At 41.1% G+C, this 19,125-nt stretch overlaps 1 protein-coding gene across 2 annotated transcripts in view; it reads right to left on the bottom strand.

Annotated features, from left to right (window-relative positions):
- The window catches only part of MCCC2 (methylcrotonoyl-CoA carboxylase 2), a 68,522-nt gene extending 51,288 nt beyond the window's left edge, over positions 1–17,234 (bottom strand). For both annotated transcript variants that reach the window (XM_032848859.1, XM_032848850.1), the window contains exons 1-3: positions 16,960–17,234; positions 5,624–5,690; positions 2,173–2,257 (exon numbers count right to left, since the gene is read on the bottom strand). In XM_032848859.1, the coding sequence (XP_032704750.1) occupies positions 2,173–2,257; positions 5,624–5,690; positions 16,960–17,088 (281 nt within the window). In that variant the 5' untranslated portion in view covers positions 17,089–17,234. The remainder of the gene's footprint in view (positions 1–2,172; positions 2,258–5,623; positions 5,691–16,959) is intronic.
- Positions 17,235–19,125: the final 1,891 nt, after the last annotated feature.

Genomic DNA, 19,125 nt, shown 5'->3' on the forward strand with positions numbered 1-19,125 from the left:
TCCCCCTCATCCTGCTCGTGCTCTCACTTTCAACTAAATATATAAATCTTTTTTTAAAAAATGTCTCATACGGGGGCACCTGGGTGGCTCAGTCAGTTGGACCACTGCCTTCAGCTTAGGTCATGATCCCAGGGTCCTGGGATTGAGTCCGGCATCGGGCTCCTTGCTCAGCAGGCTGCCTGCTTCTCTCTCTACCTCTGCCTGCTGCTCTGCCTGCTTGAGTATTCATGCACGCTCTCTCTCTCTCTCTCTGACAAACAAATAAATAAAATCTTAAAAAAAAAAAAAAGCGTCTCATACGTATATGCACAAGAACATTCTAGAAGGATATACACTTTGTATTAACAGTGTTTGTCTCCAGAATGGGGGTATGGGTGCATGTCGTAAGAAATACCTTTGGAGTCCTTGTTCCCTTCTCTCCACCTGCACTCCCGGCCTCCCACTCCAATCCTTCAGGAAACCCCAGTGGGTTAGCTGTTCTTGACAACAAGCCTAGAACCTGACATTCTCATCACCTCCACTACTACTAACCTAGTCCAAGTCACTGGCACATCTCCCTTGAATCACTGCCACATCCTTGTAACTCCTCATGGTGCTTCCACCCTTGCTTCTACCAGTATACTCACAACATAGCAGCTAGAATGACTCTTTTCAAATGTAAGTCAGATAGATCATAAGGCTCCTGTTCAAAGATCTACAAAGTCTGCTCACTTCTGGATAAAAGCCAAAATTCTCACACTGACCTAAAAAGTCTTATGGAACTGAACCCCATCTCTACTACTCTCCCCTTCATGCCTTCTTCCCCCTAATACACTGGCATCTGGGGTTCTTGGGCATATCAATATATTCTGCACATTCCCACCTCAGGACCTTTGCACTGGCCATTCCTTCTGTCCGTAACACTCTTTTACCAGTATTTTCAAGGCTCTCTCTCTTCACTCCTTCAATTTTTTTGCTAATATATACCTTTTCAATGAGGCCTGCCCTAATCACCTTATTTAAAACTACAACTTGTGGGGCACCTGGGTGGCTCAGTCATTCAGTGTCTGCCTTCGCCTCAGGTCATGATCCCAGGGTCCTGGGATCGAGCCCTGCATCGGGCTCCCTACTTGGCAGGAAGCCTGCTTCTCCCTCTCCCACTCCCCCTGCTTGTGTTCCCTCTCTGGCTGTGTCTTTCTCTGCCAAATAAATAAATAAAATCTTTACATAAATAAATAAATAAAACTACACTTGACTCTCATCTTCTCCCTTACTCTAGTCTATCTTCCTTTTTTCCAATAACATTTATCACCTTCTTATATACCATATAATTTAACACATTTATCATTTATTTTCTATCTCCTCCTGCTACAATGTAAACTCCAGCTGAGCAAGGACCTTTGTCTGTTTTGTTCACTGATGTATCACTATCACCTAGAACAGGGCCTGACATTTAGTAGCCTCTCAATAAAGATTTGCTCTTGGATATACAGAAGTTGTACTCTTCTTCTAGGCTTTAACTTATATAGTCAAATACTGCCAACTCAGTCTTGAGAAGGACCATCTTTGTACTTTCCTTGGTATGACTGAATTATGACTGTACCTGATTCCCTCCTTCCCTAGACTTTTCCATTCTGCATTCTCAGCTCACTTTCTCCTTTCTTATTTATGACCAAAACATCTGTAGAACTACAAAATGGTATCCATTCTTATTATGAGATAGTGTGAATTTTGTGGTTCTAAAATTACTGTCAACAATAAACATAACCCTAGAAGTAGTCCTTCTTTCAACATTTTTAGTGTTTCCCCCTAGATGTAAAAGCATTCCTTCCTAACATATTAGCACCCCCCAGATTTTATAAAAAGCCAACTTCTCTAGAATACAGATTACTCCTATGGAAGAACCACTGAGAGCTCTGATTATTGGCTATGTAGCCTATACATTGTGCAGAAGGTCCCAGTGATTTAAGGGCTTTTTGAAACTATTCATTATGACAATAATTTATACTCTTTTGCTTACCTGATGAAACTTTGTTCTTTGTATATAATAAAATATGCAAATATAAAAAAATAATAAAAATAAAAAAGATTTGTTGTTGAATCTTAGGGTAAGAACAAATCACTTATTTATAAAACTGTCTAAGAAAGTACCACAGACTAGAGAAGCTGAGGTAGTACTTGGGCTATACAAACCCTGGGTCTATAAGACCGTCCACTCTTTCTCTGGCTAAAAGTTTTCCTCTTGATTTGTGGAGTTGTCGGGCTTTCTCATTGCCTCCTAAGATAAAAACATGATTAGGTTAGATTGATACCATGTAAGGTCTCCAATTAATTTAAGGCTAGAAAAACATAAAACAGTCCAAAATATACTGCTTTTAAAAGTTGAATGTATCTTCTGAGAAACAACCAAGTTTCAGATCGTTCACTCAACTTACAGGCTTTATTTTCTGAAGTTAAATAAACTAGAATTAAAAAAAAATCGGTCCCTGATTTCATAGCATATCGTACATTTTCTGAATTCAATGGTAATTACTTAAATAACCTAGTATCTTCTCTGCAACTCATATGCTGTAAATACTGCCTCACCTCCATGCCTTTATTAAGCACCTGCCACAAATACCTAGCACTCCACTACATACTACATGAAATCTGAAAAACTCCTACATTCATTTGTGCCAGGTAAAAAGCACTACTTTGGAAACTACCTCCAGCGCGAGCACAGCAAGACTTACCTAAAGGTAAGCGACCCCAAACTTTTTATCCCGTCTCCAAAGGGGAGAGAGTTACACACCTAATATATCAATTAAAAAGTCCAGTTTTGTTAGCATCTTCGCTCAGATTGTCTTTGATGTTTCCAGATGTTGTTCTAGACCGAGACAATCACAGTAACTGAAGAGTCCACAAGGTCCCCAGATGAGGCTGCTTGAGGCGTGCAGCATGCCAAACCTCCCTGAGACTGACGGATGCCAGCTCAGTGTCTCAGGATTGATAACCCACTCTCAGCAAGCCAAGGTATCAGATCAGAAAAAAAGGATCACACAATACCTTCATATGTTTAGTTTTCACTGCTGGAAAACTAAACTATGTATGTTTAGTTTCACGAATTTCACAGTAAAATGCTCTCGAGCTAATTAAGTGTTCAGCTACCTAAGAAAGCTATTTCTCTGGGGGGTTTTTTAGGTGAGAAAACAAGTTCTTATCTATTTCAAACAAGCTTCCAATTATTATTTTTCAAACCAGCCTTCTTTACTCTCTCCAAGGGGATTTTTTTTTTTCTGAAGGGATGGATGGCATATTTCTAAAATTATATCTACCTTAAGCTTACCAAGAAAATTTTATCACATATCTACCCTTCTTTATGAAAAAAATTCTGGGAGCCAAAGTTTAGTTCCAAAATAGTTCAATTAGGTCAAATCACGGTTCTCTTTCTCCGAACCTCTCAGGGGAACTGAGCTCCTTTGCTGAGGTGGGATTAGGTACAGGAGGTGAGGGTACAGGAGAGTGGGGGAGAGACAGGTTACCAAGGGGCAGAGGAAACTTCTGGGAGAGGCACATTCATTATCTTTATTGCAGTGATCATTTCATAAGTATATACATATGTCAAAACTCACACTGTACATTTTAAATAATGCAGTTTATTCTATGTCAATTACACCTTAATGATATTGTTTAAAAATAAACATTAAAAGAGAAATGAAATAAAATCTTTAAAAAAAAAAATAAGGGGCACCTGGGTGGCTTAACCCACTGGTTAAGCCTCTGCCTTGGGCTTGGGTCATGATCTCAGGGTCCTGGGATCGAGTCCCACATCGGGCTCTCTACTCAGTGAGGAGCCTGCTTCCTTCTCTCTCTCTGCCTGCCTCTCTGCCTACTTGTGATTTCTGTCTGCCAAATAAATAAAATCTTTAAAAAATAATAATAAAATAAAATAAAAGAGAAATGAACCTAAGGCACTGAAAAGAAAGCCAGGCCTTGCTAAGGGTCTTTAGAGAGTCAGATGATGTAAGTGCCTATGACGAGGCTGGCAGGGGAGGGTGGCAGAGAGGGTAGAATGACACACATGTGGTAAGATATACACACATTCTTTTGCAAGGACTTAAGACAAAACCACTTTCTTAACTCTGCCTAGAGTTTGAATTTGCAATTTGGAACAACTACTGAATTCCTATTTTATTAGGAAAAAACAGAAAAAGGGCTATCCTTGATGGAGATTCTCAGATCACAGAATTCAGCTCCTCAGGCATTTAAACTAGCCTGTGACAGGACATCTAGGCGGCTTGGTGGGTTAAGCATCTGCCTTCGGCTCAGGTCATGATCTCACGGTCCTGGGATCAAGTTTTTGCTCAGCGGGGAGCCTGCTTCTCCCTCTGCCTGTTGCTCCCCCTGCTTGTGCTTTCTCTCTCTGACAAATAAAATCTTTAAAAATAAAAAAATAAATAAACTAGCCAAGGATATGTGGGCTATGAAACAATGTGACACTGCACATTAGTTTTCCAAAGATTATTCTTAAAGATTCTGTGCTATCTCCATTCCCACAAACTCTGAAACAGAGAAGCCTGTTCCTTCAGTCTCGTATACCATATGGCACTGATTCTAATACACACATTCTGTTCACATTTTAACATCCCTGAAGTCAGGAAGCATTTTACAGTTTACAGGATCTTTCCATTGCTTTCACCTGGGGACAGCACAACACATCTGTCTGCCTCTACCCGCATAGCACAAATGTCACTTCAACTGTGCTACATGCAAGATGAACTACATGCATTAAGTTAACTTCCATTTTAAAATGTCTTCAGGGCACCTGGGTGGCTCATTCGGTTAAGTGTCTGCCTTCGGCTCAGGTCATGGTCCCATGATCCATCCTGGGGTCTAGCTCTGCATCGGGCTCCCTGCTAAGCAGGAAGCATGCTTCTCCCTCTGCCCCTACCCCCTGCTCATGTGCTCTCTCTCTTTTTCTCTCCCACAAAAATAAATAAAATCTTAAAAAAATAATAATAAAATTAAAAAAGAATCTTATTTTGGAAATGGCTTTCAGTTCAAGTCACCTGGCCTTCTAAAGTAAACTGTCACACTGACCAATCATGGCACAGTAGAATTCAATGTGATATTTGCTTATACATTAATACTTTACATGCCCTACTTCATGCAATTTCTTCCAAGCAAAAGGATGTCTATTATTCCATAACTTAAAAACAGAAAATAATGACAATCTGCAAAGTTCTTAGGAAATCTCATTTAATTAGCACTAAACCCACACAGAAATTATTTCCAAGTTATATAACAAAGCAGAAAATGCATAATTATGCAAAATTAGTATATAGGATAAATATAACTAACAAATAGAAAATGTTTCAGTTGCTCCAGGCAAAACAAAAATTTCAGTGGATGCTGTGGTTAAAATAAAACCGGAAGAAGCAATGCTTTAAAAATTGATGAATCTGAAATTTTACTGTTGCCCAGATAGTTGGCAGTGCTTAGGAACAGGAAAACTGGCCAAGAGGGAAAAATAAAATGTCAGCACACCAACAAATACACAGTCTTGAAGAGTCAAAGCCTTCTGCTACTAGTTTCTCCTAAAACCAGCAACTATCAAGGATGAACTTCATTAACAGCATAAAATGAAGAATAAATGAGTGTTTACCTAATTTTATTTTCTGCATTCGTTCACGGAGTTGATTTACTAGTGCTTTCATCTGCTCATAGTTTTCCTAAAACAGAAACAAAGAAAGGAAGAGTAATATTAGAAAGCAATTATCTTTTTTTTTTTTTTTTGTCCAAAGTAAGGGTTGATGATCCCATGCCAACCCCACGTGGCTTCATGCGGGGTCACCCCCCACCCATGTGGCCTCTGTGCTGTGTCACTCCATCGGATAGAAAAGATGAACTTCTGCCTGTCCATCTTTGCCCAAGCTCCTCTTCCTGCCTTCCCTCTCTGATCCACGTATTCAAATCTCACCCCTCTTTAAAGCACAGATTGTTTAAAAAAAAAAAAAAAAGCATAGATTGTGTTCCATCTCCTCTCTAACACTATTTCTGCTCACTCCTACTCATTTTAGGATCTTTCTTCTGTAAGCATCAATTGAACTTCATTGATTTCTATTTGTTTCCCCATTTTAAGGAATATAGCCCTTTGAGAGTTTGAATGCCATCTTACTTTTTGTGTCCCACCAATCCCTGCCCCCAAGGAGTTTCTAACCAATGCAGAAATACTTGCTTACTGACAAATTACACTTATAAGCAGAGCCCAGGGAAAACAGTGGGTCCCATTTTGTTTTAAAAGGAACAAAACCCTATGTTTGCATGTCTTCTAAAATTCTCTAGAGTAATATATAGGAAAATATAAACTGTGAGAGGTGGGAAAAGGGTAGAGGGCCTAACTTTTTGCCATTCTGACAATTTTGTCTGATCAGTTCATTACTTTAGACCAGTAAGTAGCGAGTTATTTTTGAAAATTCAGAGTTGACTCAACTAACACATATTGCTCCTCACAATGTCTTTAACATCTTTGATTTAATTCCCTTTCCATGATACAATACAGCTTTCCAGATCCTCAAAATTAGATGAATTCATAGTCTTTATAGTAGAACTCCAGTATTTATTTTCTACAGCTCTAGGAGCTCCCACCATCAAGGTTTCTGCTACATTCTCCTGCTCTGCAAAATCCAGAAAACAATAGAGAGAGAAGCGGCATACTGTTAGGAAAAGAACCTTTGCCCTGGAGTAGGGAGGTCCCAATCACTGCCTACTAGCTCTGTGACAACTTCCCTTTGAGGCCCATCAAGCCCTGTCCAAGGGCAGACAACCTGCCAGGAACAAACTCCAGAATCTGCCTAGAACATTGTTTCTCAACCTTGGCTGGACACTAGAATCACTGGGAAGCTTTGAAAAATAAAAATAAAATAAAGTAAAATAAAAATAACCCCCCAGAGAGTCTGATGTCATTGGTTGCAGGTATGGCCTGGGTATGGCACTTTGAAAGTAACCCAAGGATTCAAATGTCCAACCAAAAACAGAGAAACGCTAGCCCATAGTCTCCATGCCTGAGCTCCACTCTAGGCAAATTGGAAACCTACCAAAAAGAGGGGTTGGTAATAGGCAAAGAGGCCTTTTACCACCAGAACTTTTTCAGATTACCGCAGTGCTTGCTCATATGGATAGCACAAGGCAGTGGAAACCAAGAATCTGCTCTTCAATTAAGCCCAGGTTACAGATTTTTACTCACATTTAGCAAATTCAGAAACTCCTAACCTTACGAATTGCCTCGGCCAGAAACAAAGCTCTGGCTTGGAGCACGTCTGTTCAGCCCGTCACCAAAAGGTGGCATTAGAGCAACGTGTGTATCACCACTTGAAGTATATGAGGACATTTTCAGCAGCCTTTCAAAACAGGGAGCTACCTACCTCGGTACTGAGAGCCTCCTGGGCTGAGAACGAGTCCTAGTAAGCAGGGGCTGTGTTCTGAACTCCTCTGTCATCAAGAGAACCAGCAGAGGGGTTTTGTAAGGGAAAGGCCTCCTTGCATAAACAAAACGGGGAGGCGGAGTTGGTGGCCAGCTCCCATCCGAAGCCAAAGGCCATTTTCTCTATGGGGCTCTCTCGCCTCACCCTGGGCTTCAGCTGCCACCCTCGGGCTCAGAGATGGGCGCCACGATGGCTTCAGACCCTGGGCTCCATCTACCTGCTGCTCAACGCACAGGGTGAGGAAAAGATCTGATTACTGTGTTGCTAAGTGGAAAGGAAAGGTAATTTCCCTGCACAGGCAGTTATTATTTTTTGCTTGCATTTTGTTTCAAGTCTATCTTGTCAACTTCTACCTTTATTCTAAGGTTCAAAATCTCAAAAGCCACCTCAGAGGTGGCTTAGTGTTTCAGAGACCTTCTTTTTTTTTAAAGTAAGCTCTAGGTCCAACATGGGGCTCAAACTCATGACCCCAGAGATCAAGAGTCACCTGCTGTACTGACTGAACCAGCCAGGTACACCTCAGAAACCCTGACCTTAAGAATCTCCATGGATGGTGAACTGCCTTCATCAGGGTAGGCAGACTTCCCCAATGCTCCACTGACTGGAATTCCATTTTCTCTCTCTGCCACTCTCTCAGCTCATCCATTTCTCCAACTCACGGAATGACTGATTCTGTGGTTTTTAAGAGGACTTGCTCATTTTGAGTTTAAGGCATTTCTGGAAAGGAACCTCATCCAAACTGTTAGCCCTTGGAACTCTTCACTTTCACGTAATTGGATTAAAAGATAATCTGAAAAATTCTCTGAGAGAAAAGAGAGGCCATACATATTGTTCCACATGTGACTCCAAGTTCAATAAAAGGCATTTAATGCGGCACCTGGGTAGCTCAGTGGGTTAAGCATCCAACACAGTTTCTGCTCAGGTCATGATCTCAGGTTCTAAGATTAAGCCCAGCACTAGGCATGCTGGGCATGGAGCCTACCTATGATTCTTTCCATTTAAGAAATGAAACATGGGGCGCCTGGGTGGCTCAGTGGGTTGGGGCCTCTGCCTTTGGCTCGGGTCATGATCCCAGGGTCCTGGGATCGAGCCCCACATTGGGCTCTCTGCTTGGCAGGAACCCTGCCTCCCCCTCTCTCTCTGCCTGCCTCTCTGCCTACTTGTGATCTCTGTCTGTGAAATAAATAAATAAAATCTTTAAAAAAAAAAAAAAAGAAAGAAAAAATTAAACAGATGAACATAGGGGAATGGAGGGAAAAGTAAAATAACATGAAATCAGGGAGGGAGACAAACCATAAGAGACTCTTAATTATAGGGAACAACATGAGGGTTGCTGGAGGGGAGGTAGGTAAGGGGATGGGGTAACTGGGTGATGGGCATTAAGGGGGGCACTTGATGTAATGCACACTGGGTGTTGTATATAACTGATGAATAAATAAACTCCACCTCTGAAACCAACAATATAGTATATGTCAATTAACTGATTTTAAATTTAAAAAATAAAAATTTAAAAAAGATTCTCTCTCTCCCTCTCCCTCTGCCCTGCCTCACCCCCCACCCCCATTCTCTCTCTCTCTCTAACATAAATGAATGAATGCTTGGATCAACCAGGAGATCAAAGAAGAACTTAAACAATTCATGGAAACCAATGAGAATGAAGACACTTCGGTCCAAAACCTATGGGATACAGCAAAGGCGGTCCTAAGGGGGAAATACATAGCCATCCAAGCCTCCCTCAAAAAACTGAAAAATCCAGAATACACCAGCTGTCTCTACACCTTAAAGAACTGGAGAATCAACAACAAATTAAAACAACTTCACACACAAGAAGGGAAATAATCAAGATTAGAGCAGAGATCAATGAGATAGAAACTAGAGAGTAGAACATATCAATGAAACTAGAAGCTTGTTTTTTGAAAGAATCAATAAGATCGATAAACCATTGGCCACACTAATCCAAAAGAAAAGAGAGAAAGCTCAAATTAATAAAATTATTAATGAAAAGGGAGAGTTCACAACTAACACCAAGGAAGTAGAAACAATCATCAGAAATTATTATCAACAGTTATATGCCAATAAGTTAAGCACACTAGATGAAATGGATGCATTCCTGGAAAACTATAACTCCCAAAATTGAACCAGGAAGAAATTGACAACCTGAATAGACCGATATCTAGTAACGAGATTGAAGCAGTGATCAAAAACCTCCCAAAATACAAGAGCCCAGGACCTGACAGATTCCCTGGGGAATTCTACCAAACTTTTAAAGAAGAAATAACACCTATTCTCCCAAGGCTGTTTCAAGAAATTGAAGCATAAGGAAAACTTCCAGACTCTTTTTATGAAGCCAGCATTACCCTGATCCCCAAACCAGGCAAATATCACACCAAAAAGGAGAATTTCAGACCAATATCACTGATGAATATAGATGCTAAGATTCTCAACAAGATCCTAGCAAATAGGATCCAACAGCACATTAAAAAGATTATCCACTATGACCAGGTGGGATTCATCCCTGGGTTACAAGGATGGTTCAACATTTGCAAATCAATGTGATAGAACAAATCAATAAGAGAAGAGAGAAGAACCACATGGTCCTCTCAATTGATGCAGAAAAAGCATTTGACAAAATCCAGCATCTATTCCTGATTAAAATGCTTCAAAGTATAGGGATAGAGGGAACAGTCCTGAACTTCATAAAATCTATCTATGAAAGACCCAAAGCAAATATCATCCTCAATGGGAAAAAGCTCACAGCGTTCTCGTTGAGATCAGGAACACGACAAGGATGCCCACTCTCACCACTCTTGTTCAACATAGTATTAGAAGTCCTAGCAACAGCAATCAGACAACACAAAGAAATAAAATGTATTCAAATTGGCAATGAAGAAGTCAAACTCTCTCTCTTCACAGATGACATGATACTTTATATGGAAAACCCAAAAGACTCCACCCCCAAACTACTAGAACTCATACAGCAATTCAGTAACGTGGCAGGATACAAAGTCAATGTACAGAAATCAGTTGCTTTCTTATACACTAAATGAAAATACAGAAAGGGAAATTAGAGAATCGATTCCATTTACTATAGCACCAAGAACCATAAGATACCTGGGAATAAACTTAACCAAAGAGGTAAAGGAACTGTACTCAAGGAACTACAGAACACTCGTGAAAGAAACTGAAGACACAAAAAGATGGAAGACCATTCCATGCTCTTGGATAGGAAGAATAAACATTGTTAAAATGTCTATACTGCCTAGAGCAATCTAAACTTTTAATGCCATTCCGATCAAAACTCCACCGGTATTTTTCAAAGAGCTGGAGGAAATAATCCTAAAATCTGTATGAAATCAGAAGAGACCACGAATTACTAAGGAAATGTTGAAAAACAAAAACAAAACTGGTGGCATCACGTTACCTGATTTCAAGCTTTACTACGAAGCTGTGATCACCAAGACAGCATGGTACTGGCACAAAAACAGACACATAGACCAGTGGAACAGAGTAGAGAGCCCAAATATGGACCCTCAACTCTATGGTCAAATAATCTTCAACAAACAGGAAAAAATATACAATGGAAAAAAGATAGTCTCTTCAATAAATGGTGCTGGGAAAATTGGACAGCTATATGTAGAAGAATAAAACTCAACCATTCTCTTACACCGTACACAAAGATAAACTCGAAATGGATAAAAGACCTCAAAGTGAGACAGGAATCCATCAGAATCCTAGAGGAGAACATAGGCAGTAACCTCTTCGATATCAGCCACAGCAACTTCTCTCAAGATATGTCTCCAAAGGCAAAGGAAACAAAAGCGAAAATGAACTTTTGGGACTTCATCAAGATCAAAAGCTTCTGCACAGCAAAGGAAACAGTCAACAAAACAAAGAGGCAACCCACGGAATGGGAGAAGATATTTGCAAATGACAGTACAGACAAAAGGTTGATATCCAGGATCTACAAAGAACTTCTCAAACTCAACACACACAAAACAGATAATCATGTCAAAAAATGGGCAGAAGATAAGAACAGATACTTCTCCAATGAAGACATATAAATGGCAATCAAACACATGAAAAAATGTTCATCATCACTAGCCATCAGGGAGATTCAAATTAAAACCACATTGAGATACCACCTTACACCAGTTAGAGTGGCCAAAATTTGCAAGACAGGAAACAACGTGTGCTGGAGAGGATGTGGAGAAAGGGGAACCCTCTTATACTGTTGGTGGGAATGCAAGTTGGTGCAGCCACTTTGGAGAACAGTGTGGAGATTCCTTAAGAAATTAAAATAGAGCTACCCTATGACCCTGCCATTGCACTACTGGGTATTTACCCCAAAGATACAGATGTAGTGAAAAGAAGGGCCATCTGTACCCCAATGTTCATAGCAGTAATGGCCATAATCGCCAAACTGTGGAAGAACCAAGATGCCCTTCGACACACGAATGGATAAAAAAGATATGGTCCATGTATACAATGGAATATTATGCCTCTATCAGAAAGGATGAATACCCAACTTTTTTATCAACATGGATGGTACTGGAGGAGATTATGCTGAGTGAAATAAGTCAAGCAGAGAGAGTCAATTATCATATGGTTTCACTTATTTGTGGAGCATAACAAATAACATGGAGGACATAGGGAGATGGAGAGGAGAAGGGAGTTGAGGGAAATTGGAAGGGGAGATGAACCATCAGAGACTATGGACTCTGAAAAACAACCTGAGGGTTTTGAAGGGGCGGGGGGTGAGAGGTTGGGGGATCCAGGTGGTGGGTATTAGGGAGGGCACGGATTGCATGGAGCACTGGGTGTGGTGCATAAACAATGAATTCTGTTACGCCGAAAAGAAATAAAAAAAATAAAATAAAAAAATAAATAATAAAATTTTTAAAAAGATTCTCTCTCTCCCTCTCCCTCTGCCCTGCCCCACCCCATTCTCTCTCTTTCTAACATAAATGAATGAATGAATGAATGAATAAAAGGAATTTAGTGCCAACGGGGGAAAAATGTGAATACCTACTAACACAGCAAGGCATGTGAAAGGTTAATACATTTACCTGAGAATAATCCTATTTTATTAGTTTAAAATTGATGAAGGAAAAAAAGAAAGTTTTTTTCCAGTGACATTATATGGGGCTAATTCTCAAGCAAGTCCATCCACTCATTATGAAATATTATCTTCTGCTCAGTCCTGCTTAGCTCAATAGCACTTAGATACGAATAGGTTACAGGACAGCAAAGTGAAGAGGTAGGGGTTTCACTAACATTTTCAGCTCCCCTTAAATGGGGTTTGTCATTGTTGTTAATGGAAAAAAGCTGGGGTACCTGGGTGGCTCAGTCAGTTAAGCGTCTGCCTTTGGATCAGGTCATCATCTCAGGATCCTGGGATCAAGCCCCGAACCAGGCTCCCTGCTCAGCGAGGAGTCTACTTCTCCCTCTCCCATCCCCCTACCCCTACTCATGCTCTCTCTCTCTCTCAAATAAATAAAGTCTTTACAAAAAAAGAAAGAAACAAAGAAAGAAAAGAAAAGAAAGTTAACTTTCTTCCATGGAAATTTTCAAATGCATATAAAAACAAGAAGACTATAGGGCACCTGGGTGGCTCAGTGGGTTAAGGCTCTGCCACTCAGGTCATGATCTGAGGGTCCTGGGATCGAGCCCTGAATCAGGCTCTCTACGCAGCAGAGAGCCTGCTTCCCTCTCCCCCTCTGCCTGCCTCTCTGCCTACTTGTGACCTCTCTCTCTCTTTAAATCTTTAAACCTTCAAAAAAAAAAAAAAAAAAGAGAGCAAGACTAGCATAATGAAATGTAGCCAGTGTCCTTCAACAATTAATTATCCATATATGGCCAAAGTTGTTTCCTTCTTGCTCCCCACCCTGAATTATTTTGAAGAAAATCCCAGACACAGCACTCCATCTGTAGCCAATATTTCCAAATCTTCAAAAGATGAGGACCATTACTGAATATCAATAAGCCATTAATAACAGCCAATATCCAATTAGTGAAGACATTTCCTCAACTGGCGGATAGATGTTTTTTAAAGTTTGCTTATTTAAATAGGACTCTATGGAAGGTCTGTATACCCACAACTGGCTGATATTTCTTAAGTCTTTTGTGAAATGTTAAGTTCTCCCATCTTTTTTTTTGGTCTTGATATGTTCTGTTTGTCCCATAGATTTTTCCCCACAATGCTAAGTGTAACCTCCTAGCGACCTTTAACAAGTTCTCATTCTCTTGCAGATCTCAGAGACTGATGGGATTCCATTGTGCCTTTAGTTTCCTTCCCTGCCCCCCAAGCTCAAGAATGAGCTGAACTCCCTCCCCTGCTTACGCTCTCAATCTCTCTAAAATAAATAAAAACTTAAAAAAATAAAAAATAAATACACAAATAAATAAATAAAATAAAAAATAAAGTGTACTCAAACCCAAGATAGAATCACTACAGCCTCTGACATCGCCCAGTTTAGAACAAAGTCAATCAAAACTAAAGCTAGTTACGCTAGGGATCTTTATCTTAGCTAAGTCAGCCTCCCAGTTAAGAAATAAAGGAAAGTGGGCAGCTGGGTGGCTCAGTTGGTTAAGCGGCTGCATTCCGCTCAGGTCATGATCCCGGGGTTCTGGGATGGAGTCCCTTTCAGGCTCCCTGCTCAACCGGGAGCCTGCTTCTCCCTCTCCCACTCCCCCTGCTTGTGCTCTCTCTGTCAAATAAATAAATAAAATCTTAAAAAAAAAGAAGAAGAAGAAGAAGAAAGGAAGGAAGGAAGGAAGGAAGGAAGGAAGGAAGGAAGAAAGAAAGAAAAGTATCACTAATTGCTAAGGCTTTCTGAAGCACATGGCCATAAGAAGTGACAGCGGACAGTACATATTCCTAGCCACTAAGAAAACTGTGCACAGAGAAATCAGACTGTGGCCAGGGCTCCTATGTCCCATCTCCTATCCAAGGCATGGCTTTATTTTTTATTCTTCTCTTGTAGCTTCTTTGCATCAAAGTTTACTACTTGTAAGCTAGAGATCCCAAAAGATAAGGGTACACCCAAGTGAAATCTTTCAACATCCAACATATGAAGAACATGTCTGCTCTCCCCATACTATATATTATCTGTGGCAGACACTGAGAGCTGCTTATCATATCCATTCTTCCCCTCTTTCTTGATGATGAAATCCCACTTTCATCCAAGGTGACAACATGTCGTAGCTGAAACACTGACATATCCTAGCCTCCTTTTGTAGACAGGTGTGGCCACGTGACTTAATTCTAACCAATGAAATATAGGCAGACGTTGTTAGGCATGACTTCTAGAAAGGCTTCTTAAAAAGAGAACAAGCAGGTGAGGGTGCCCTTTTGCCTACTCACCCTTCTTCCTCCTTAACCTGAACTCTATATGTGATAGGTGGAGCTTAGGCAGCCACCTCTAGAGCATGAGGCAGATTGTCCTACTTGCTCAAAATTCTTTTATCCCTCTGCACCATTACTAAAATAACAGCAAAGTTCAGTGTGAGATTATAGTTCCCCATCCACATTCATGAGTCTGTCCATTTTACTTTTTTTGACCACTGGGATATGGGCAAAAGGGACAGCACATCCACTGCAAGCAGAGGCTCTAAGAGGGACAGTGTTTCCATATTCTCCTCCTGCACCCCAGCCCTCCATTAGGAGAGGAGCATCTATCGATAGCCACTTTCCCTTCAGACTGGGCTCTGGAATAAAAAACAAACCTCGGGGCGCCTGGGTGGTTCAGTGTTAAGGTTAAGGCCTCTGCCTTCGGCTCAGGTCACGATCTCAGGGTCCTGGGATTGAGCTCCACATCGGGCTCTCTGCTTGGCAGAGTTAACAACAGCCACCATCAAAAACATAGGCCTGGGGGCGCCTGGGTGGCTCACTCGTCAAGCATCTGCCTTTGGCTCGGGTCATGGTACCAGGGTCCTGAGATTGAGGCCCCACATCGGGCTCCCTGCTCAGCGGGAAGCTGGCTTTCCCTCTCCCACTCCCTCTGCTTGTGTTCCTGCTCTCACTGTGTCTCTCTCTGTCAAATAAATATACAAAATCTTAAAAAAAAAAAAAAAATTGGCCTGAACCTAAAGCCGAAAAAGATGGCAGACCAGGAAGCTCATTGTCCCGAGACATCCCAAAACGACAAAACTGGCTAAAATAACCTTTATAGAAGCTCCAAGAGATAATCAAAGGCCTCCAGCAACCAGAACACCCAGTCAAAAAGCCATATTCCAAATGGGAAGAAATCTATCCTCCATACTGCCACCAAGCTGATGATTCTACCATGTTCTTGGGATCTTGCCGGTTCTCAAGTACCTCAGCAGACAGCAAAATGAAATGTGAATGTGGCTTCCGCATGTAAGACCCTCCACTATTTAATCTCATCTACTCCATGAATTCCCTACCCTAGTCATAACTTCAAAGTCCTCATACCCACTATACGCTTTCTTAACTTGCTTATCTATGTTCTCAAAACTCCCTTAATTTGTATAATCTTGCCTCTCCTCTTTAACCCTGAACGTGGCCAGCTCTCACCCAACGATCAAGATTCAACTCTCATCACTTATCTGCAGCTTTCTGTAACTACCTTTTCAAGCTTTAGATACCACTTATAATGTACAACAGTTACATTCTTTCTTGTCCATCTTCCCCACAAAATTATGATTCCATTCCTACACATCTATACCAAATCCCTAAAATACTGTCTAGACCACAGAAACCACTTAATATTTCTGAATCAAACATTCTTTCCTGACTCCAGAAAATCTAGACTCTTGGAAGACTCTTATTGGATATTGTTTCTGACTGAGCCTACTTATTTTCTTTCAATGTAAAGAAAGTGTTTAAATGTCTTTTCTTAAAGTTAACTGTACAATTTAAATGTTATCTGTATAAGCTCAGAAACCATGGAACAGGGTGAAATTTTCTAGCTGGTACTTCACAAACTGTTTCTTTGACCTTGCTATATACCTCCCAATTCCAAAAAAGGCCACTCAAAGATTGTGTGTGATAAGCGTGTTCTATTAACAATTATTCAAGTAAAGTCTGTTAAGCACAATCCAGGGTTACCTATGCTTGGCCAGTGGTTCCCAGAGCTGGCCTCCGCTGCCAAGTCCTGAGGATTTCATCAGCAATGCAAACACCAAATCCCCACCCCAGAGACCCCAAAGGTCCAGGGTGGCGCTTAAAGCAGCTGTACATTTAACAAGTTCCTCGGCTGACAATGCTGACCAGGTTTTGAGAACCACTGATTTCAAAGATACAATGTACAGTGCCAGGGCTCAAAGTGAACTAAGATGTATTTAACTTGGAACTACCTTCTTTTGCAAACTTCACGACCTCCACTGCGTCCCAGAATCAAGACTGGGGGTTCCAGAGAAAACAAAAGAGCTATTAAAGTGTGCCCACCCTCCACCTGCTTCCTAGTCCGGCCGTCACTGGCGGACACGTGGAAAAGGAAACACAGGCTGTCAAGGGATTCCAGGTCCGGGCCGCCGGGGCGCTCACCCAGCCTACCTGGTAGATGCCAGAGCCCGAGTCTGGCTGGGTGCCCAGCGTGGCCACCGAGTCCCCGTGATAAGCGCGCAGCCCGGGGACAAAGGAGCGGGTGCACGGTCGCAGGGCTAACCTCAGGGCAGCCCACATGACAGCCGGCAGGGAGCGAGGGACCAGCGCCAGAGAGGAGCCTGGGAAGGCTCAGAGCTGACTCTTTCACCTCCGGCTTCCCGGATTCGGAGAACCACACCGCTCTCCTCGCAGCCCCAACCCGTCTGACTCCTCCCAGGTTCTCAGGCCAGCCGTAGCACGTGTCTAAGCACGCGGGCCGTAATAGGTCGTCGCTGCACACCTCGCCCCCTGAAGACAGCCAATAAGGGCAGAGGCGCAGCCCCGCGAGGTCCTGTCGCATCGCGAGCTCGGGAGTTCCGCGGTCCGGAGGCGGAGCTACCTTGGTTGCCGCCCCTCCTCTCTCGGGGCTGAGCTGCCTCGGTAAGGTTTTGTTTTTCTGCGATTCACTTGGGTTCACTTTGTACTTGCTGCTTTCTTCTTCACATCTTGGTAGAAAGGGACTGAAGCTTGAAAAATCCTATCCTTATACGAAAGCTGGAAACTGAACCGGCATTAAGCTGTCCTAAGAAACAAAACTCTTTAGAGGAGATAAGTATTTATTCATTCAACAAATACTTCAGTGTCTCCTATTGTCCATGGCTTTTCTGGCGCTGGGTTTTACAACTTAGTGAGTTTTCCAGCTTTGTCTTCTTTTTCAGGTGTTTTTTCCCTTTCGTTTTGTTTTTGGCTATTGGGGGCCAGTTTCTTGAGATTCCGTATTATTTTTCGTATGGGTTTTTCTATTAATGCCAAAAAAAAAAAAAAAGTCACTGGGGTTTTGATAGGGATTGTATTGAATCTGTTACTCATCCTTGTATAGTATTGACATTGTAACAGTATTAAGTTTTACAATCCATGGACATGGGATGTGTTCCCATGTATTTGTGTCTCCTTTCTTTTAGCAGTGTTTTGTAGTTTTCATCGTGCAAGTCTTACACCTCCTTGGTTAATTCCTATTTTATTCTTTTTGTATTTTATTCTTTTTAATACTATTGTAAATGGAATTGTCTTTGTAGTTTCCTTTTCAACTGTTCATTATTACTGTATAAGAGTGCAACTAACTGATTTTTTAGTGTTGACTTTGTATCCTGCTACTTTGTTGAATTCATTAGTTCTAACAGTTTTTTGCGGGGGGGCGGTGATCTTTAGCGTTTTCTACATATTCATCATCTGCAAAGTGATCATTTTACTTCTTTCCTTGGTTTGAATGCCTTTTATTTCTCATTCTTTCCTAATTGTTCTGGCTAGGAGTTCCAGTACTATGTTGAATAACGGTGACAAGAGTGAGCATTCTTGCCTTGTTCCTGATCTTCGAAGGAAATGCTTTCAGTCTTTCATCACTGAGTATGGTGTTTGCTGAGCATTTTTCATGTGTGGCCTTTATGATGTTAAGGTAGTTTTCTTCTATTCCTAGTTGGTTGTTTTTATCATGAAAGAGTGTTGAATTTTGTCAAATGCTTTTTCTGCATTAACTGAGACGATCATGTGTGCCTTTTTCTTCTTTCTTGTTAATGTGGCATACTTCAGTCATCATTCAGCATTTAATATACTGCCTAATTCATTTCACCAGTATTTTATTGAGGATTTTTGCATCAACATGCATAAGGGATATTGGTCTATAAGGTTCTTGTATCTCTGTCTGGCTTTGGTATCAGGATTATGATGGCCTCAGAATGGGTCAGAAGTGTTACCAACTTTTTGTAAAAGTTTGAGGAGAATTGGTATTAGTTCTTTAAATGTTTGGTAGAATTTACCAGTGAAGCTGTAAAGTCCAGTGCTTTTGTCTGGAGGATTTTGTTTTGTTTTAGTTTTGGGGTTTTTTTTTTACTGATTCAATCCTTTCACTGTAGATCAGTACAAGTTTTCTGTTTCTTTGAGATTAAGTCTTGGTAGGTTTTGTGTGGTAGGAATTTGTCCGTTTCATCGAGTTATCCAGTTTGTTGGTGCACATTTGTTCGTAATGTTCAGTTTACTTTTTACTTTAGGGAATACAATATTTCAACTTTCATGTGAAAATAAAGATGTTTTTACTTGTGTCATAAATGATCCCAAGGCCACAAAAAAGCACAAAAAAGA

This window comes from Lontra canadensis, unplaced genomic scaffold (assembly GCF_010015895.1).
Source record: "Lontra canadensis isolate GAN:19392208 unplaced genomic scaffold, GSC_riverotter_1.0 scaffold4, whole genome shotgun sequence".
Lineage (NCBI taxonomy): Eukaryota > Metazoa > Chordata > Mammalia > Carnivora > Mustelidae > Lontra > Lontra canadensis.